The sequence below is a fragment of the Haliaeetus albicilla genome, chromosome 11 (genome assembly GCF_947461875.1).
Source record: "Haliaeetus albicilla chromosome 11, bHalAlb1.1, whole genome shotgun sequence".
In the NCBI taxonomy this organism is placed as follows: domain Eukaryota; kingdom Metazoa; phylum Chordata; class Aves; order Accipitriformes; family Accipitridae; genus Haliaeetus; species Haliaeetus albicilla.
The window spans coordinates 18,638,173-18,660,012 of NC_091493.1; the positions used below are offsets into that span (position 1 = coordinate 18,638,173).

At 47.9% G+C, this 21,840-nt stretch overlaps 1 protein-coding gene across 1 annotated transcript in view; it reads left to right on the top strand.

Moving 5' to 3' along the window:
• The first annotated feature begins 1,980 nt into the window (after nucleotides 1-1,980).
• PDLIM1 (PDZ and LIM domain 1) overlaps nucleotides 1,981-21,840 on the top strand; it is a 45,149-nt gene continuing 25,289 nt past the window's right edge. Inside the window, exons 1-2 of the mRNA XM_069796432.1 lie at nucleotides 1,981-2,149; nucleotides 14,144-14,295. Of these exons, the coding sequence (XP_069652533.1) occupies nucleotides 2,054-2,149; nucleotides 14,144-14,295 (248 nt within the window). The 5' untranslated portion in view covers nucleotides 1,981-2,053. The remainder of the gene's footprint in view (nucleotides 2,150-14,143; nucleotides 14,296-21,840) is intronic.

Genomic DNA, 21,840 nt, shown 5'->3' on the forward strand with positions numbered 1-21,840 from the left:
GAGCTCACCGGTTCTCCCTCCTGAGCCATAGGCAGGCTGTGACTTTTTCTCAAGGAAACCAAGGTATAGAAGCAGAGAAAAAGCTTGTTTACACCCAGATCTCACTGTAACATGGGGTCAGGGTGCAGCTGCTGTGGCATGCAAGCAGACCTGGGAGCTCGGGAGCATGCCCAAGTCCGCTGGTTTACAAAGGGTCTTTGTGACTCTCTCTCGGGTGAGATGACCAAACAGGTTAGGTAGGACAAGAAACCCCAAATGCCAGCCTCTGTGGGAAGGGTTGTCAGCTGATGTTGGGTTTACATGTGCATTTTTAACCCTGACTTAGGTCAAAAGCTGTAAGACACTGACTTCTGCGATAGCAGCACTCTGACTCAGCTGAAGTTGGGCAACACATTCAAACTCTGATGCGACTGGATAGCCAGGCAGAGAGACCCATGTGGTGACAGTATTCACCATGATTTTAGGAAGTCAAACTATAAACAAGCCTCAAGGCAAAAGCCTCAAGCTGTTTTATAGGTCCTTAGAAAGCACGCAGGCACAAGCCCATTTTTCTGTTTCACAGGTTACCTTACATAGAAGTAAAAAGGCATCCTGACCTCTGCTTTGCTGCAGTCACTAGCATTGCTAGCCCTTGCTTTACAGTGCTGTGGCCAAGGAAGGCAAAAAGACTCATCAATAGCTACTGAACCTTGATATTTATTGATGTCACTCTGTCCTAGTATGCTTGGTAAGGAACAAGCTAGAGATGCTTTTGTGACTGCAGAAGCTGGGCATGCAGAGTGGGGAAGAGGACCCAGCAGTGTGTCACAGCCCTCCAGAAATGCCTCATTCCTGGGGGGAAAGGAGCTCTCAGTGTCAGTTTCTTCACTGCTAGGAGACGTGTAACGATGCAGTGGAAGAACTACTGCTCTCTGATAGAGATGAGATTAATAGTACGGATGCATGTACCCCGGAAGGAAATAACCTATGAGAAGACCAGTTAATGCAGGAAAAAGGAGGAAGCCAAGAAAGGGGATTGCAGAGGCAAAGGGTGTGCCTTGTGATGGGATCGTTCATGGCCATGTCTTGTAGGGCCAGTATCTGAGTGACCCTCCTCATCCCCACTTGCTGACCGCTCCGCGCTCTCCGGCCATGGCCAAATCCCAGCTTCAGCAGCAGCCTTGAGCTGTGGCTCACTGATGAGCTGCATTCATTTACTACATCAGCAGCAATGCTTGCACTCAAGTTGTAAATGGCAGCACTGTTGTTATAACCAACCTCTCCCACCTGTCCACTGTCAGATCGGTGGGGGCTTAACATGCAACTGGAACAACTGTTTTTCCTGAATCACAGCTAAGGAGGTTGGCTGAAAAACCTGTATAGAAAAATTCCGTCTTTTGTTGGTGGTACCACACCCCAAGGGGCTAGAGATAAACAAAACTGCCTAAAGCAGTGACAAATCAGAGCTAAATTAGGGAAAAGGTAATATTCTTCCCAGGGTCTGCCCTCACTCGTCAGGCCCCAGCTGAGGAACAGCACGCAACACCACTTATTGCCATTGCCTCCATTAGGTTTCAGAGTTAACGTCCCACCAGGCTAGAGCAGGCTGAGTCGTATTTGCCCTGGAGATGCCGCACCGGGGCAGTCTCGCGTGGGGTTGCCCGTCGCTGTCTTGCTCTGCAGCCGGTCATGCCTTCTGCCTTCTGGTCGTGGTCAGCCCCAGCTGCGGAAAAGGCGCAGCTCTGCCCGGAGCGGGTAGGTAAGTCGGGGCGTGGGACGCTCTGAGTTTCCGAAGACTGAAATTCTCGCCCTTCGGCAGTGGCTCGGCCCCGGCAGGGTTTCCCCCGAGAGCGCGGCGGGCCGGCTTTCTACTTGAGAAGGCGGCGGCGGCGGCCCGGCCGTGCCCGGAGACCTCTGCCCGCCCCGGGGCGGGACAGCCACCCGGTGCCCGCGACGGCGCGGCCCAGGAGCCCCGGGGAGGGGCTGGCGGTGACGGGGCGGGCCGGGGGCGGGCCGGGCCGGGCCGGTGCAGGCGGCGGGGTTGCCGGGCGTCCTGCGAGGTGCAGCCGCGCACATGGGGACACACCGCATCGTGCTGTCGGGCCCCGGGCCTTGGGGTTTCCGCCTGGTGGGCGGCCGGGACTTCGAGCAGCCCCTCACCATCTCCCGGGTAGGACGCGGCGGCGGCTCGGGGGGGAGGGGAGCGGTCCGGTCGGGGCCGGGGCCGGGGCCGGGTCGGCGGCGGGTCCGGGGAGGCTGGGGCTGGCAGGTGGCTGGTGGTAGAAAGGCAGGGTTGGTGACACAGTCGCGGCGGGGTGTTCTTTTCTTTTTCTTCCCCGTTTTTTTGTTGTTTGGGTTTTTTTTCATGTTTGTGGAGAAATCCGTGGTGGCCCACGCAGCCCCTTCACCTGGCTTTGACCGGGGTCTTTGCTTCTTACCGACACTCCCTCCTTAGTTTGTCCGTAGCAAACCCCTTACCGCAGGCAGAGGGAATCCCCTCTGCTCCTGCCAGCCCGTAATTTGGCATTTGCAGCCCATCCTATGGGAAGCAGTCGCACTCAGGTGGTGTTGAATGCTCGCCTGCTTTTGCTTGCCATGTATAGTTAGAAGAAAACCCTTTGTTCACAGAAGCCACATTAACCTATGTTAAGTGCCTCTGCCTGTTTCTGTTATAAGTCCTTCTTAACCCCACTTAAAGAAAAATTAGTTAGGAAATGACAGTTAAAGTTTTGCATCCAGTTTTAGTGGTGTAACTTAATTTGCCCTCCTCCGCTCCAGCATTTGCCTGCAAAACATCGGGGTTCGGTTCAGACTACCTCGCTTCTCTGTCCGTGTACCCACCTGCACCCAAGTGTCCCTGCATGCAGGTGCTCGTGCCCCGCTGCTGCCCGCAGCCTGCCCGGCTGCCCCTCACAGGGAGCTGGGCCCTGCCCCGAGCCGCTCACTGCAGACCGACAAAAAGCAAGGGCGCGGCGTGCCCGTCTCTTCCTTCATGGGGGCAATAAACCCCAAACTCCCTGTCCCTTTGTGGCTTTGTGTGGGGTGTGCTGCTCAGCATGTTGTCGAGGCTGGCCGCTGGCCTCCCCCCGGGGGACAAGGAATTGCTCCGATTTGTAGCAGTACCTCTGCAAACCAGAGGCATCCGATGAGCTGCTGGCAGCCCTGGGCTCTGGCCTTTCCTGACATCTCTGTGCAGCTTTGAAGTCCCTGTGGGCCCCAGGTGAGGAAGGGCCGTGGCAAGTGGGACGTACCTGAAGAACCTGAACTTCTCTGAACTGCACTTAAAGAAGACCAGGATGGTGAAACTTGTCAATTTTTTTAAATATGTCCTGCCCCGTGGTCTCCTGCCAAGGGGTCCTGCTGCCTGAAGGACCCCAGGTGCCAGAGGGGAGGCTGCTGTCTCTGGGACCAGCAGAGCTGGCAAGTGCTGACAAATCCACAGAGGGGGGGAAATTTATTAATTTTCTGTGTAATCTCTTTCAATTACAGTAATAATGCCTCATTCTTCTAAAGCATTTTTTGGACATGAAAGCAGCTTTAGCGTACGGGAAGTGATATTTACTTCATTGTTATTGTAATTGTTGCCATTTCCTTCCAGGGAAAGGCTCTTGGGCAGAAGTATGTCTGAAGTCCTACCTCGCTGCTCTTACCTCTTCTCCTTGGTCACGTTTGTCAGTACTTAGGGGCACATACCAAGGGACGTAGATCAGCAAAGCAGCAAAAATAACCACCTCATGAGAAATTGTGACCCCGGAAACTAAAATGTAATAAAATAGCCTCTCTGGTGGTGGTGACGTAAATGCTGACAATTGGCAGCTCTTATCACAGCTTTCTCTTGTGGCCCCTCTGACATTTTTAATTTCCCCTCTAAGACTTCAAGCAATTAATCTTTCCTGTGGTTTGCTCCTAAGGCTCCTGGGCTCGTCCTCTTGGCTCAGGAACAAAGCTCTTGGCAAGTCCCCCCTTCACCATGTAAAAAAAGATCTGGTCCGGTTTTGCCCTGTTTTGAAAAGAGTCTGATCCTTGTGTGATGACTTTACGGGGCTATAACGTCATTTTTCTTCTTGCTTATTGCAGTTGGTACCTGTGCTCTGACCAGAGAGCTTTCTGGGCATGATGGAGCCTTCCTCTCCTCACAGGATGGGGCAAGCTCTGTCAGCGAGCTCTGGCTGTAGGACCAGCATCTGCCAAGGGTTTTGAAGGCCTTGGTACCACCAAGGTGTGTGATGGGGGTGGGGGGGGCTACCTGAGAGGAATGAGAGGGTGGGGAGGCCATAGCTGTGATGAGAGCATCGCCCTGGGAGCAGGGGAGGACGCTGCCATCTCTCCCTAGCATGGTTATGTGTTTGCTTTGTGCTGCAGCATGTAGGTTGTAGGTCTGTGGCACAAATGTGCTCATGGGGAGTGCTGTTAGCAGTGGTGCACAGGACTGGGCTGCCTGCCCCAGGCCAGGCGTGCATCCTTGATTGCACCGGGGAGCAGCATCACCCTGCCACTGCCAGCGCGGCAATTCGGGTGTGCTATGTGGGGGACAGGTCCCTTCCCATGTGGCCAGTGGAGCTTGGCTCTGCGTCATCCAGGGATGCCTGTCCCATTGATGCACTAATGGGGTCACCATGCTGCTCCAGGTGTGTGATCTCATGGTAGGATGCCGGGAGAGAGACATCCATCCAGTCATGGGCCTGAACTGGGTGTCTTGCAGCTCTCTTTGAACCAAGGTGCCTAAATTCAGCCTGCATTGCCTGCCAGAAGCTCAGATTTGGCTTCTGGCAGTGTTGTCCTCATGGTGGGCTCTTGAGCTTGTCTTGGTATTTATGGCCCTCATCACCATTGTACCTCAGATCCTTACTAGTGGCTTTTGGCTTCTTGAGCCCCCCTCTGACACAGGGAGGATTTATCCTGGTCATGCTGGTGGGAGGCAGCACCATTTGAGTTGCCAAGGCAGCTCATTCCTCAATGGAATCATTGGGAGTCATTGGAGTTTGGTGCTGCAGTCCCGGGTCCAAGAAGGATGAGGAGCACTGGTGCTGTAAGCATGGGAGCCAGCTCTGGCTGGCTGCAGCTGTATGGCACCAATGGCCAGTTGTGCCTTAGGAGAGCAGCAGACGAAAATTATGGTATTTCCCTAGCTGCTCTTATCTTGTCTTTTCTCGCTGCCCTACCCACCTTTCCACTTGAACTGTGTGTTCAAAACTCCTTCAGGCTCAAACACATCATGAGCATCTTCTTGTGTGAATGCTTCTGGTTTCTTGGTTATGTTGGACCAGTCGTCCCGGTGAGAGCTGAGCGTAGGGATTTCGCAAGTGCTACGCATGAGGGTTTATTGTGGAGCCTCCTGTCTCTTTTAGAGGGTTGCTTCACAGATGTTTCTGGTTTATGTTTCTTTTTAAAACTGTAGGGTTATGGTGGACACTTTATTACAGTCTTTGTTCAGAAAAAAACTTGTGTTGATCAGTGTAACAAACCCTAGACCAAAGCCTGCTGGATTGCCTTACAGGAGTAGGAAAGACCCTTGTCTTTATCGCTCTTTGGATGATACCATGCAGTGAGTCAATGGGGTAGAATTTGAGAAAAGCTCTTTCTGAGCTGTGGATGGACATGCTGCAGGATAATAGTGTCCGTAGAGCTGGCCTGTGCACAGCGTAGTTCCTGGTTAGATCCCAGTGAGATTGGTGGAGGAAGCAAGCAACATGTTGCATGAGAAGAGATGCCCATGAAGTGGAGCTGGCTGTAAAGCAGCACAGTTGATGGGCCCCATCCCTCTCCATCCCTCAGGTAAGGTGAGCTGTTTCCTGTTTGGTTGCATTTGATTTTGATAAACATTGGTGATTTCTGCTTCCAGTTGAATATATACATGGAACTGTGATAAACCTTGTTCTTGAGATTATTTTTGTGGTTTGTGGTAGTGACATGTTGATCTTGAACATCTGATCCAAAATATGGGCAGAGGGGAGTTTTGCTCTATGTTTTGTCACATCAAAAACCTCCCAGCCCTGTTAAGGAAGGGTGTCTGTCAGAGTCTGTGAAACTGGACATTTTGTTATGAAAATGAGCATTTTTCCCAATGAAAAAGCAGTTTCAAGACATCCCAGTTCTGCAAATATATTGAAAAGATGAAATCTCAACATTATGCTTGTTGCTGATTTCAACCATAGTAACATGAATTCATCCCTGTTTAGTCTGTTTATCTATTCATAGTATTTTAAAAGCTCAGGATTTATAGCAAGTACAGAATTGGAAGGTAATTGGGTATTTCTTGGGTGTTTGGGTTTTTTGTAAGCATGGCCCTTTGAACCAGCTCTATAAACTTAAAACTTGATTTAGTGATAAAACTGGAGCTGATGATCTGAAATCAAGCATGGGACTGAATCCCATGGTGTGAAAAGACATCAGGTTTGACTTTGATACTGGCTGACATCCTTACCCCACTCTCAGCCAGTCGCCCTGTTGGGAAGCAGCTGAGCAAAGGCATCCCAGAGCCACCAGTGAAAGAAAGCCACAGTGGTATGGGATGCCCTGCTAACGGGCATCTCTTGCAGGGGCTGAGGGGCTCATCAGGATGACCATGTCAGCAGATGGGTCAAGACCACCCTCCCTCTGGAGCATGCCAGGGCTCAGCTGTGTGGCACAAGTGTCTGCCTCAGGAGGTGGGCTGCAGCCTCTTCCCCAGGTGGAAAGAAAGAAAAATAACTGGCGGCCATGGTCTGAGACTTGGGGAGAGACAGGGCTGGGCGAGGAGGCCTCTGCACCCAGAAGGGAGCTGGAATGCTTCCCCCTCTGCCAAAGGAAACATGGGGCGCAGTGGTTGTGATAGGATTTAGGGTTGGGCTGGCTTTCCTCCTCCGCCCAGGGAGCCTCGGCTGGTCCCCGCTGCGCACACCTATGGCTGCAGTTCCTCTGCTGCCCAGCCCAGCTTTTGTGCCCGTAACTGCAAATACTGGCGTTACTCTTGGCTCTTGTTCTGAGGCTGGCTGGACAGAGGGAGCCAGCTGGGGAAAGCTGCTGGCGTTTATAGGAAGGTGAACGTGGCTTTACGTTTTCTGCACTGATGTTTTCTCTTGCACTGCTGCTCCTGACTGCTGGGCTGGATGGGGGCTGCAGCAGCACCAGCCATGCTGTGCTGCCCAGGGTGCCTAGCAGGGCTGCGCCCTAACTAGACAGCTGATGAGCGCCTGTGGGACACTGGTCATTAGGGTCACCTGCCGAGAGCTTCTGGCCCTCCAGAAGTAGCTGATATTTAGGGGACGGCATGATGCCGTGTGCCTTTGCTGCTGGAGGGAGTCCTTTCTGGTCTGTCTGAGCGTGTGGGGTATGGAGAGCAGAGGTTCATATCCCTAGTAATGCCCCTACAGACTTTGAAGTCAGCATGAACCCTGGCAGCTTCCCGGGCAGCTGCTGGGGCTGGACAAGCCTGTGCTTCAAAGATACAAATGGCTGTGGAGGAGAGGAAAGGACTCTGCTGATCTCCCTGACTGCTGGGGTTTGGATGAGAAGAAATCATCCTTATATGTAGCAAGTGTAAAGCAGCAGAATTTTTTCGCAGTGAAGACAGAATGCTTTGGGGCACAGGACAGGCTTGATCTTTTCTAGCCCTGTTTCCTGGGTCTAGGAGGCAGTTTTATCTTTAGAAAAACATTTAAAAGAATTAGGATACTAATCAAACACCTTCTGCCAGAGTTACGTGCAGGAGCACTACCATTGCCTCTCCTAGGAGCCAGAGTTGTACTTTCTGCAGTTCACCTTTTCAGACTAGTTTGCCATGGGTTATGCAGCAGCTTTATATCGCCAAACTTTGGAGTACCCTTTTTGCTGTACCTCTTCTTCGCGTTCAGCATCATTTCCTTTGGCAACCTGACCCACCTTGCTCTTGATGAGTTCTCCAGAGAACCTAAAGAGACAGCTCCATGTTGGGAGGGTATGTACCAGCCATAATCTTATGTGAGACCTTTAAGCCCCAGAACTTAAGTTGACAAAGGTAAATGTTGGACTTCTTGGAAGAGAGTGAGTCCTTTTTGTTCCCTGATCTGCTTGTTCCCAGATGTCAAGTTATGTGTGGTTGCAAGCTTCTTGGTACCTTTCACCCTCAAACATCACTTTGTCCATCAAGAGATGTATTTGGTTTGTAAAATGCTTTGGGTTTGAAGGGTGCAACATCAAAATAACAGCATCAAATGGATTGGGTTTTTTTCAGTGTGAACAGGGAAATTAAAGGAGGCCTTAACTGCATAAACAATTGATGTTGTTCTGGACAGTGACATAATATCTTAGATGGTTGCTGATTACTGGACATATTTTATTTAGAGGATGACATAAGCCATCAGGAAAGCTTCAGCTGATAAGCAGCTCTATGTAATGTTTTTGAGGTCTTGTAAGAAATGTTTATACTTTTTTTTTTTTTAACGTGGGGCACGTTGCAAAACAAGCTGTAGGGCTGAATAACTCCTTGACCACCACTTGAGAACCTGTCTGAGCAAATCATTTCGCCTATGTCTTTTTACACTGCCTTCCTGAGGTCAGCCCTCTCTGTGCTGTGTCTAATGCCTTCCCTTTTCTGTGTTAATAATGCTCATCTGGCTGTCAGAAATAGGCAGGACATGAAGGCAGGCAGGAGGGTGAGGGTGAGCTGGGCTGCCAGAGGGGCTTGTGCAGTGGAAGCTCAGACCCTGTTGGGGTGGGCTGACACTCAGGGGTTTCACCAGCCAGGGGCATGTCCACCTTCCCCTTCTCTCCCAGTGATGTTGTGGTCTGGGCCAGCACAGAGCAGCCAGTGAGCTTTGGGCTGCAGCAGTGTTGGACTGTAATGGTGCAGAGAATGGGAGCAGCTCGGGAGGAAAATCTCCTGGAGCCGGTTGTAAGGAACTGGCCTGTTGTTCCCCCTTCCCTAAAGAGAAGGGGTGGGGAACGTGCTTGCTTGAATTTTCTCATAGCCTCTGATCTCTGCTGACCCAGCTGCATGCTTTTGCTGGGAGAAACTGTGGCTGCTTAGCATAATACACCAGCGCCGAGGACATTACTCGTGGTAAAAGAGCAGTTTGTGTGGGTGGGGAGGATTAAACTGAATGTCAGAGATGTCTAGTTGTCGCTGGTGGCCTTAGAAGTATGTTGCTGCATGTCTGTTCTGTCCAGCAAAGACACAGCTGGATTTTCCTCTCAAGCTCAGATAGGTATTGTTTATCCTGATCTTTTTCTTGGCTGATGTTAATTTTGTTGTTTCTTATCTCTTCATCACTTCTTGCGATGTGTGTCTAGGTGTGGAGTCATGGGTGGTACCAGAGGCTGTAGGGTCTGTGAGAAACTGTGGAGGGCTGATGGAGTAAGCAAGTAGTGTGCCTGAATGGATAGGGGGAGAAGGCCAGAAAGAATTGAATGAATTTGAGACCCACACATCTATGCTGACTCACATGGAGCTGCTTTTCACAGAAATGCTTCCCACACTTCCTCCCTCTCATTTGCTGTGGGCAGCAGCTTCCCTTAATATACCCACTGCTGCATCTTGGATCCTTGCCTGCAGAAGGAAAAAAGGCACTATATATCCCTGTCCAGGGACTGCAAAGCTTGTTAAGTAGTGTGTGTGGAGGTAATTGCATCAAATTTAAAACGTGGCTGTGTTTGGCTAGCTCTGGGACAGACAGAAGTCTTATAAAGAGGGCCTGGGAGCTGGGTAAGCAGCCAAATATGTCTCATTCCCTCCGCTAAATAGAAGTGTTTTCTTTTCTGTTGTAAATGCACTTGCCCAAAGACTAGCTAAAGACTTGACATGTCATGGCTGAGTCCTTCATTTGTTGCCCAGCCACCAGTGCAAGGGAATGGCAGCAGGCAAACCACATGGGAGAGAGGAATCTGAACTTTGCACAGTCCTGGTGGTGTTGGCAAGGTGGAGCCCAAAGTGTGCGTGCAGGGAAGGTGAGGGGGGCAGATAATTTTTCTACCCTCTTCATTTGCAGAGCTTTATAGATATGTGTGTGTGTGTGCACATGCATATGTACATAAAGTTTCACTTTGTAGTATAAGAAAATAATGTATGTTTTTCTTCTCTCCATACCAACCCTGAGTCTGTGGGACCTCTTTAAAAAGAGGGGTCTGAGCCTGTAACTGGTCTAAACAGTTATCTGCTACACTGAGCTTTGCATGAGTAAAGAGTACACGATCAAGTCCATGTATTATGGGGTTATTTGTTTCTTCCATATGCTGGCAAATGTCTCTGAGCTGGTATCAGGGACCTAGTCTGATGTGTCTGGTTATAAGTACCTAGATTATTTCTGTAGTAGCCCAGATTTCTTAACAGAGATGCTGGCCAAACAGAGCATCACCATAGGCACACTCTGGTGAGCTTTGGGACCTATTTTGGGTATGGTATGAAGCAGTGCTGCTCAGCCTGCCTCATCATTGTCTGTTCAACAGTGAAATGACCTAAGGGCAAAGTGTTACACGATTGCCTTGGGAGCAATCACCACAAGGTAGGGCATGGCTCTTTTTCAAAGGAAGCCCTTGGGCATGATGTTACAGGGTGTGCCGAACTTTATTCACCTGACGATAATGTCCCTGGAGCTGGGGGGCTCCTGGGGCCCTGTGATGCTGCCTATGTCCCCTCTGCCAGAGGCTGCTTGACCCCAGTGGGGGAAGTCCAAGCCAGTCAGGGAGCTCTTTTGAAGGAGACAAGAGGCTATGCCTTTGCATGAGATGTAACTTGTGCAAAGTTGTGTTTGTAGGTTTTGTTCCTTGCACTGTCTTTCAGCCCTCTTCACCCTCCCATGCAGAAGTGCAGCTCTATGTGGGGGTCACCCGCCTGTGCAAGGTGTGCAAGGCAGTGCCTGCCATCCCCTTGGTTCCTGCAGATGTCTGCTCCATGCAAAGCTTTAAGACATCTGAGAGGAGAGCAGGAGCAAAGCAGTTTCAGGCAGTGCAATATTTACAAGATGCCTGTGAGCCTGAAAGCTTTTGTGCATTTTTGGTGTCCTTTTGGTTGGGTTGTGTAAGCTGGCTGGTAGCTGTCAGTGCTCTGAGCGCCTCTGCCTGTCCCCCTCCCCAGCCATAAGCCTGCCCTTGCTGCTCCCCATGGACCAGGGAGGGATGTGATAAAAATAAAAGCAGGAAAAGATCTTCCCAGTGGCAGCTCTCTGCTCCTCACTTAATAACAGAAACGCTTTTACTTTCCTGACTTAACTGGTAGATGAGCAAATCTCAAAAGCAGCATTGACAGCACCGAGATAAACCCAGACTTTACTATGAGGAGGGAAGGGAATGTTATTAGAAGCTATTAATCATCCTAAAAGGATGGGGGATGGGTTCCCTGCAGTACCATGCCCTTGTGCAGACATGTTTGCTATGAGCAGTCCTGGGAGGGAGTACAAGATGGATGTTGTAGGGGAGCAGTTTGTGGAAGGTTGCATTTCAGGGCAAGTTATTTCCAGAACTGAAGAAACTGGATTTTAAAACATGTTTCCCTTTGGCAAATTCACTTATCTTTTTTATTACTGTGCATCATCGTAGCTTCCCCTTAGGGGAGAGGTTTGTATGGTACCTGAGTGGATGTAATAGCCCTTGTGCTACCAGTGGCTCTTATCTGATGGAGAAGAGCACTCACATTTCAAATTCCTCTGAAGTGGACACAGAAGGGGAACATGACACCACAAGCGCTGACAAAGCGTTGAGATGTTACTGTGAATACCACTCACTCATCCTGGTGGCTCTTGGGGTTTCTTCAGGAGGCTTCAGTACTTCAGTGTCCCTGGCTACTCTGGCTCAGCTGCTCCTTGTGGTACAGGATCATTTCTAGCAGCCTGCCACAGGTAGCATAGATTATCAGTCTTTAAATGCAAGCTGTACGGCTGAGCCTCTGACAGTGTTCCAGCGGCAGTGTTAATCTACTGTTATTCTTGACCCCTTGGCAGTCTTGTCTGATCGAAAATGAATCACGGTAATAGTGTGCTGAACTTGGTGCTCCTCACAGGGCTGAGCAATGTGCCCCTCTCCCTCCTTTGATAGCAGAGGAAATAAAGGCACCGAGAAACCAAGAGACTCGGTTAAGGCTTAGTGACCAGGGGCAGACCTGCAACGTGTGCCCTGCACGCTCCCTCCAGTGTAACGATGTCTTTAGGGATCTGTCTCATGGTTTCTAAAATGACAGCTCCCATATCTGGTAGGACTGTGGGTGACTTTCAGTGCTCAAGATTTCTTTGTGGCTGCTAGGTGACCTTGTCACAAGGTTTACATGAAGGTATGCTCGAGGCAGTGGATCCAGTGAAGCAGCAGCAGGCTGCACTCAGTGGTCTTAGTAGGCCACAAGTCAGCTGCAGGCTGCAGCTTGGGAGGCAATGATCTTCACATTTAAAGCAGATCTTCTATATCCATCTGGTGGCTTGTCTGGTCTTTTCATTAGCACTTCCTCTGTCAGTTTGTAGTCTGCTTGCAGCATTAAAAGTGGTGAGCAGGTAGACAGGCACTATTTGGTTGACCCATCTCAAGGTCTTTGGCTTAATGTTGAGCACCTTGGCCAACCTTGGACATCTGTGATAGACATCTGTGTCCTTCCCTTTTCCATGAAATGTTATCCTAGTGGAGAGGTGAAAAAAGAAAAGCATCCTGTGATCTTCCTTCTGGTTAGGGAAAATACCACGCTACATCTGTGAGGAGGTGTGCTGAACAGCCTCATTTTTGGCACAGGGAAAGCAGTGATTGCAGCTAATGTGTGACACCCCTAGGAGGTGAATGTTTCTTTAGGGGGAATGATTTGCCATCCAATTCTACATTAGGAGGACTCGCTAAATCTTGTGACCAATGTTTGTTTATGTCTGACAGCTCTGCTCAGTTTGCTCAGCTGCTTTCCAGCATGCTGAAACCTAGCATGAATGTGTAGAATGAATACCAGTTGCAACGGACTCATAAACGAGGTATGTCTTAGCTGCAAGGCATGTTTTAATCTGTACTCATGTCTGGGAGCAGTCCACCCTTATTTCCTCTGCCTATTAAATAATTGATGAAAGCCCACAGTAATCATTATGCTCCTTCTACAAAGTCATTAAAACTGCACAAAATCTTATGTAGTGTTTGCAAAGCCACAAACAAATGTGACATTCTTCACCCTCCACTGAGGCAATAATTTTGGCCCAAAGACATCTCGGTTGATAACAGGATAGGGATCCCTCATTAGGAGGGAAAAATGAGTGAACCAGTTAGTTGATTTGCTTGAAAATGCCAAGTTTTAACTGGAACCTTCTTTTTCATGAGGAGTATCGTACCGGTGGCGTTGCTGCATAGTGTCTTCTGTCTGTCTGGGATCTCAGTGAGATTACCCTGAGCTCCTTCCCATCAGTCATTTCTCAGGCAGTGCACAGCACCTCTTTAGCAGTGCTGTAGTATATCTGGGAAGCAAAGCACCACACATGGAGAGGAAAGGGAGATTGTAATATGGCAGAATGCATCAAGGTGAGCTGTGGTCATGCTGGCAGGCTGGGGATGATGCTTCTACTTTTTCAGAAAGTATTGTCGGATTATGGTTTAAAGATGAAGTTTCTGATGTCTTTCTCCTTTCCAGTCTGCTTGTTCGATCAAGCACTGCTTTGGGATTGGTCTCGCTGAAGTCAGTTAGTGTCTGTTGCAGCTGTTCCCAGGCAAAACCAGTTTACTACAACTAAAGAAGCAATCCAAAATCTTGACCCCAAACATTCCTTCCAAGGAAGGAAGCAAACGAGATCATGGTGCAGATGAAGGTGTTTATGATTGGTGTTGACTGTGTTGCAATGACTCTGATACTCTTCTGTCACCTCCATTCTTAGAGGTCTGGACTTCCTGGCTGTCCTTAGCACCTTCCGTTTTGGAGAGCACTTCTCTGTCCAGCGAAGAACAGAGTTGCTTTCTGTATGTTCTTGCTCTCTAGCACAAAGCCAATTGCCTTGAGTGAAAATACAATTTTTATTATTTACCTGCTGTCCCCTCCCCAAATTTCTATCTGTGGGTCCCAAAATAGAATCCAGACCCTAACTAATACTGAGGAGCATCTAAGAGACCCAGATAGATTTCTGCTGAGAATTTACTTTCATTAGTTTTCACCTCTTTGCTTACAGGTACCAGTGAGAGAAGCCCTGAGTGCTCCAACTGTTTTTCAAATGTTGCTATGGAAACCTTCTCCCTAGAAAGTCTATTCACTCTTCTTGTTTTCCCTTAGGTGACTCCAGGTAGCAAAGCTGCAATAGCCCACTTGTGTATGGGAGACCAGATCATAGCTATTGATGGAGTAAACACAGATAACATGACGCACCTTGAGGCGCAGAACAAAATCAAGGGTTGCACAGATGAATTAACTCTGACGGTCAGCAGGTACGTTGCTGAGCGAGACTGGGGATGGAGAGAGGGAGGGATGTGGGGTGGGCAGTAGCTATGTTTTGGTTTGACAGCAGACCTCTCTGGCTAGTTTGTTTAATTTGACCTCTTAGTGCTTTGGCCAGGCGCTGGATAGCAAGAGGGAACTGCATTTCAGCCTTTAATCCTAATGCTGCTTGCATTTGCTGCACTTTGACCTTATGAAAACAATTTTCCCAGTGAGAAGTTGGCTGATAATTTGTGTCGGAGTCTGTCAGCCTATTCTGTGGCTCCTGACAGCAAGAAATCAAAGACAGGTCTCATGAAAACTTCACTTATAGCAGAGGACGTACAACCAGAGGAGACCTTTCTTCCTGTTGCACTAATTTAGCAGTTAAAACATACAGTTGTGTGTTGTCCAAGCTATGAATTGCCTAGTTTTTGCCATGCACAGACTCGGAAAGGTTGCACATTTTGGAGCCTCTTGATCAAACACCGCCAACAGTGCTAAACAGTAACGACCCAGGGTGCATCGAGGTACCTGTCAGGCATCAGTCTCTTCAAATCGTGAAAAACTAAAGGAAGGTGACAGCTGAGCCATGGTCTTTGTCACCAGTGTAGAGCACGGGCTAGCTTCAGCCTTCCTACTGTCTTGAGCTGCAGAGCAATGGACAGCTTCATTCCCTTCCCCAGCCGTGCTTTTTTCTTGGGCCATCTTTGTATGGAGAAGAAATGGAGACTGGGAAGGCAGGGGTCTGCTTTGCATTGACCCATTGCTTCTTAAAAGAACTGAAGCCTGTTTTTTTTTTTTTCAAGGGTGCTGGGGATTTATCCTTCCTCTTGGTTTGAATTGTAGCCATGGGTACCAGCACTTCTCAAAGTCAGATGGTAGATGCAGTGTGGCATTTCTAGTTGCTCTGGAGTGAGTTTTTCCTGTGGCTGTCTTCCCACAAAGCAGTTGTCCATCAGCTTCACGGCAGATGCAGGGGAAGTGCTTTCAGAAGGAGTGCAAAAGCATGCCTTAAATGACACAGTAGTTCAGTTTTCCAGGGCTTTTCTGTGATAAACAGAAATCTTTTACCATAGCTTGGACAATGCCAGGAGTTCAGCAGGCATTTCCCAGTTCAGGAAGAAGCAATGGGTCTTGGCCAAAAAAAGCCTGACAATTCATTGAGGGAATTCAGAGGGAAGAATGGAGCACAGTGCAGGCAGTGTGAATGGGTGGGGAGCATTGCAGCAGCCTGTTAGCCCCAGAGTTTCTCACACTGGCCTCTAACTTGGCAGCCTGTAATCTTCCTGTGAAGGAGTGCTTCTTTTCCTCTCTGAAATACCCAGTTGCTTGACTTAGCAAACCAGTGCCATGTGGTTCTGGCTGGGAGAAAGGAGGGGAGGCAAGGGCTCTTTCAGCCTGCAGGCAAGCTCACTCTTACAGATCATTGAGTCTGTAAAATGTGTTTCCTAAAGTTAATTACAAAGTTGTTAACTTTATAGCTACCCCATGCATGTTTCATCAGCCTTGGGTGTGGAAGCTGCCCAGGGAGAGATTTCTAGCTGGATGTGCAGCTGTGTAAAACCATGCAGGGGCTTTGAGTTAGCACAGCCCAACTCTTTTTCAAGACCCCCTTTCAATGAGGTAGCATGAGTGTGTGCTGGACGCTTCTGCTGCTGTAGTGATTGAGGAGTACTGCTGACAAAATGGCTAAGAAGAGTGTCAAGACCACAAGGACATGAAAGCAGTGATCTCACTACTTATCCACTTTAGGATTTGATATTACTACCCAATACTCTATGTAGAATCCATTTTAGATGATTCTAGGGAACTTCACGTCTTTGGTCCTCCTTCTTCTTTGGGAGTAAAGTTCTGCTTAGGGAGGAGTTGCTTACTTGTTTGGAGACTTGATAACCACTAGAGATGTGTTTGTATTGGGGAATACGATATTGCAGGAGGCTTTCTCAGAGAAGAAAGCTCTTTAATGCCAAAAGACAGTAGTGTGCATCGTGGTCTTTCCTGGTTGTACTCTATTGAGAGTATTTTACCGCTAACACCCAGCTGTCTCCTTCTGGGCCCCTGTTACTGTGTTGTCCCAAATGCAGCTGGACTCAGTGGTCAGAAATGCAATGTAGTCTTGGTTGCTGAGGTTAGAGCTCTTCTTTACTTTGCAGTCTAAGACCAAGACCTTAAAATGGAAGATCTTGAGAGCAGGACTAGAGGGGTGACAGAGAAGGCATTTTAAAACAGTTGGAGCCCATACTTCATCTTCCTGTTCAACTTAGGGTAGAGGAAATGGGTGAGGAAAGCAGACTATGGGTTAGTGGTCAGCCCTCCTCTATAAAGAGGGGAAGACCATCGCTACAGAGGTGGAGAGGGTGGAAGGCACTTGGGAAAATGCGTGCCACCTGGCCAACTGGTATGGCTTGGACTTCCTGAACCTTGGGCCAAACTCTGACAGTAAGACTTGACCATATAGTTAGTGAGGAAGGCTGACAATACAATCAGGTCAGAGCTGGAAGTTTTTTCTCTCTTGAAGTAGCTCTGTAAGTAGTTGGCTGAGTATGACAAGGAAAGCATATCATTTGCACTTCAACACCACCAACTCTTGGGTCTGGTCTCCATGCTCTGCAGTTGTAGCTCATTAGCTGAATCAGTTGTACCAAGTAGCCACGATGGCAAAGACCACTGGTCAGACAGGGCAGCAGCTCCATGGGCTGGAGCATCACACACAGCTGGTGCTGAGAATGTGCCCAGCTGTGCCAGGTTTTCCACAGTGAGAAGTCTTCCAGTCTTTTTCTGCTCACCATTGTAGAGGTGTCGTGTGAAAGCATAAATCCTTAGTGAATTTTAATTTCATATCTGATGAATTTTAAACGATTACTCATTTAAATGATTACCTGTGCAAAATGCTCTCTGACCTGCATTCAGGGTGGCAGCAAGGTCGTGCCAGGAGGGATTTTAGACATGGGTCTGAGCTTAACATCAGGTGTTTTGGTTCCACCAACGGGTCAACACTTTCGTGCCAGTGGAGACTTCATTTATGACTGTGCTGTGAATTCTAAAAGTGTACATGGGTTCAAAAGGAGAGTGGGTGAATTAATGGAAGGCAAAACTATAAAGGATATTATATACCCTGGCAGTATCTCTGCTGCAGAAAGCCCTTAAGCTGCAAGTAGCTGGAGGCTGGGAGAGTGTTGTGCTATGCTTGTTGTCATCTTGTGCTCTTCTGTGGACCAAAACAAAATTTGTATGTGTATGTTCTGCAAATATGCAACCCTCTTCTATTTTAATGGTAGCCAAATGGTTAAGATGTCTTCATGTTTGGCTGTACTAATGGTTATTTAAGAGAAATGTAAATGTAGAGAATTGAAAGCACTTAAACCCTTCTGGTAAAGGAAATGCTGTTTGCACTGTGTACTGTGTTTTGTATTGTGAATATCAACAGCATTCCAATGTTTCCTGCTTCAGTATTTTCCTTAATGATGGTAACAGTCCAAAAATACTTCAGATGAGATCGTAAGCAGGAAATCTAGTCTAACACATATCACCATTAAAAATGGATCAAATTACTAGCTGAAGAAAACATGCCTGGTCTGCTTTTTCGCCAAAAGGTGCAAATCTGTTAATTTCCTAGGATTTAAAACCCAGCCACAAACTACTTTCTCTGAATATGCTTTTCTAAGCAGCCCTGCCAGGTGCTTTGCTGTTTGCTGTGTGAACAGAGTTGGAAAGGTCTATTTTCTGCCTTGAATGTGAGTGTTCAACAATGTTGCCGCGTACACCAAATTCCTGCTGAACATAGTGTGTCTAGCAGCTCCCTGCTCTTTTCCGAGCCTGTGTTTGTTCATTCATTTTGCTTTTTGTTTCAGGCTAGAGAGGGGTTTTAGAAATGTAGTTCCCAAGAAACCAAAGTAAAGGTTCCATTACTGTCTTCAGCGGTGTAAAATCAAGCTCAGCACTATGGTTTTGTATGGTGCATGCAGAAAGACTGAGCTACATCAGACTGTGCTTCAGTCAACTCAAAACCACCCAGTTGCTAAACAGAGAAATTTCATGGACAGATTTTTGAGCCTCTCCCATTTGTAGGAAAAATGAAGTTTTGGATCTTGAGTCTTTGAGAAGAGCTGCTCTTTTTTTTTTTTTTTTTTCTTTTTCCAATTAGGATGCATACATTGTTGCACTGACATTTTAAGCCTCCCCTCAGGCTGCACCCCTTCCAAGCACACCTCTGATTTTCCTTTAACGGGGGTAAGCAGCAAGACATGTCCAACAGACTGGAGAAAGCTGTCAACTTCCTTTGGAAACTCAGTGTATTTTGAGAAAGATGCTTGCCTTGACAAAGAGCACTCAAAGAAGGGAAGGCTCAGGAGGAACTAATTCTCATGATGAATTTGACACACAGCTCCATGTAGCTGTAGCTGCAGATCTACAAAAGCAGACAAATGTTCATTGCAGCACAGGTGAAAATTTATTTCTAAAACAAATAGCTCTTTGCCTGTGGCTTTAGTCACGAAATGGGTGGTGGAACTGTGTTCATATGCAGCTCTGAGCAACTCAAAGATAAAGTGTGTATTTATATGCTTTTTTTCAACAAAAAAGAAGTGTTCCCACAGTGAGTCTGCCCTTCCCTCTATGTCCAGAGGCAGGCTGGGGGTGGTAATAAGAGAAGAATATTTGTGAAAAGGGTTTGCAAACATGTAATCTCTTGTTCTGCTCCTACAGTCCTTCAAATTTCAAGCTGCTTTTCTGCAGCTCTGCTACCAGCATATAATATATTAATGCACCTTTTTTGTTTGCAAAACAGTCTGTTTGCTGAAAGTTATGCCAAGGAATGAAGCTATGTATTTGTTCTTTGAAAAGTGCTAGGATCAGGGAAGTCAGATCTGCTACTAGCGCATTCATTGCGTTGTCAGAAAGGATCATGTGTAGATGCTTATGAAAAAGAGAGAATGTGTGTGATGTTATCTGCATTTTATTCGGTAGGTTCAGTTGCACTCTTGCTTGCTCCATGTGTTCCCAGGCCTCAGCTGTGAGGACTAGTTGCACAAAGCCACAATAGGCTCGAATTTGTGTTCTAGGAAGTCGGTAGAATCCATTGACTCATTTAGGTTTGCTTCTCGCTTCCCTGCCAAGAAGCGTTTTCCAGCTCTGTCATCTTACTAATAATTCTTTTGGCCCTGGGAAAAGCCTGATGCTCTGCATGCAGCTATATAAGGGCATGCAGATTGCCTGACCCTCTGTGGCAGCTCACAACCTCTCCATGGCTGGTGTGGTGCTCCCAGCACTCCTGGGTGCTTGCCCACAGCTTTTACTAATGATTGGCACGTTCAAAGTCATTTTGACAAGTCAAGCTTGGCATTTGTTGTGTTTCTACAGCTTCTTCGGTGAGGCAAAAGTAGTTAACTCTATGTAGCTGGCTGGTGGAAGAACAGTGTAAGTCTGAGCAGTCAGGCATTGAGTCCTTCGTAACTCTGTAATGAAACCGCTTGCGATAGACTTTTGTTGCTTCTTCTGCACAGCTGGAGTTGCCCTTTTGTATTCTATGGTTGCATGAAGAGACACCTGAAATGCCTGGAGCAGAGGGCCATGTGTGAAAAAATTAATTTGGGGCCTTTTGTCTCTAGCAAGTTGTGCCTAGCGTTGCTGTTTGAATTGGCAGTAGGCTGCATGCAGCCGAAGTACAGTTTTGCTTGCCGAAGTGAATATGTCCACTAATGGATGGTTGCTAAAAGTGACTGCTTGTGTTTAAATCCAAAGGCATGTACTTTGCAGCTGTTGTAACTAAAAGGCTGATTAAAAGGCACCTTCCTGGTGGCCTGAAAGCTCTTGTAGTTAGTCTCTAAACATTATTAAAATGCCTGTCTAAAACTCTTGGGGAGGGTTGAAAGAGGAATTCTTTAGATCTTTCCTCATTTTTCAGCTAGCAAACTGTTGCACAAGGACCTTCTCTCTCTTTATGGGTTTAGTTGCTACTTTGGTATCTTAGTTGTTTCCATCCTGGTGATTGAAATGGGAGTGTAAGTGTGCCGCTCACCTTTACCCAAGTTACTTATGCAGTTCCTGGCACACAGAATTAGAGCCTCATTTTCCAGCTCTGAATTTTCCCTTGAAGCTATGGCCCAGCTCTGCACACAAAGCATTGATAGCAAAATCTAGGCTCCTGCAATGTTTATATTATACCATGTTCAAGCCAAGCTTCTTAAAGTGTTGTATTTTGTAAATAACTCTCCAGATTCTTGCCTTGACTCGCATGCAGTTTCCTTCCTCCCCTTCTTACCAGTTCCTCCCCATCCAAACTAGTATCAGAGAAATTTCTTGGTTTCTGCCTGGATGAAACGGCATATGCATGGCTCGTTCCCTGGCCCTGTCTTCGTTGCATTCTCTCCTGTAGTAAGGAAACAGCATGGAAATGTAAACTGCAAACATGACGAAGCTTGTCTATCCACGTGCATGCAATTAATTTGACTGGCACTTGTTCCCAGGCTTGTTTGGGTATCATGGGTTTGTCTTCTCTTTCTGCACTATTTGAGCATTGCGCTTATCTGGAATCTCTTTTGAAAGAATATGCATTAGAAACCATGTTCTAAAATAACTATTCATCAATTTAAGCAGGAGTCTGTGAGATCCTATGGGCATGCTGAAGCCTGCTGGCTTTCCCTGAAGACAGGGTGTGATTCCTCAGCAGGTTGTTGGACATCCAGCCCCACCACTGGTGGGGAGGCAGCCCTGCTAGAGTGGCCATGCTCTGTGGCAGGGATACTGCCTCATCAGGGGGAGTGTGGAGTCGGTTTTGTGGCTGGGGGGTCCTCCTCTCCAGATCTGAAGAAAATCTTCCAGAAAGCCACTACAGTCCTACCAGTAATAGCCTGCTGTGAACTCAGGGCACTGCACTGAGGCTGGGTTTGAACTGTCTGCTCTGACGCCTGTTCCCTTCTTCACAGAAATAAGATGTGAACACATATAGATAAGATACAAACATGATGAGTCTAACCAATCCACCTTATCATCTGTGCCTTGTGTCCACGCTTCCCAGCCCTTCAGAAAATAAGTCCTGGGCCAGCAGTGGGACATAAGGTGAACTTTTAGGTGCTGTTTTTCTTTCTCCTGCCACACTTGAGTAAAAGTGCAGGCAGTGACACCAGGAGCAGAGCCAGGAAGCCCTTGCTGAAAGCTGGGACCACAGCAGTCCCACCGATGACCTGCAGGCTGTGGGCTCCAGTGTGGTGGGATGGGGCACTCACCTTGAAAGCCCCAATAGGCAAAGCCAGTGAGAGCAAAGCTGTCTCATCTTTGCTGCTTTGCTGGGGCCATAAATGGGCTGTTGAGAGTGGCTGAAGGTCTCTGCTGCAGCTGTTGTGAAGACAAAGGGAAGCTTTATCCTCCCAGCCTTAGAGGAACAACCACACGGGCTATTTAACCTTTCTGTTTGGATAACTTTTAAACTGGATTGAAAGTGAAGCCTGGAGTGACCTTGCTGCTTCCATTTATATCCAGTGACAGATCAGAATGGCAGCAGGCTGGGAAACAAACTTGTGCTTTTTGCCTTGCTAATAAATAAGGGAGGAGAAAAC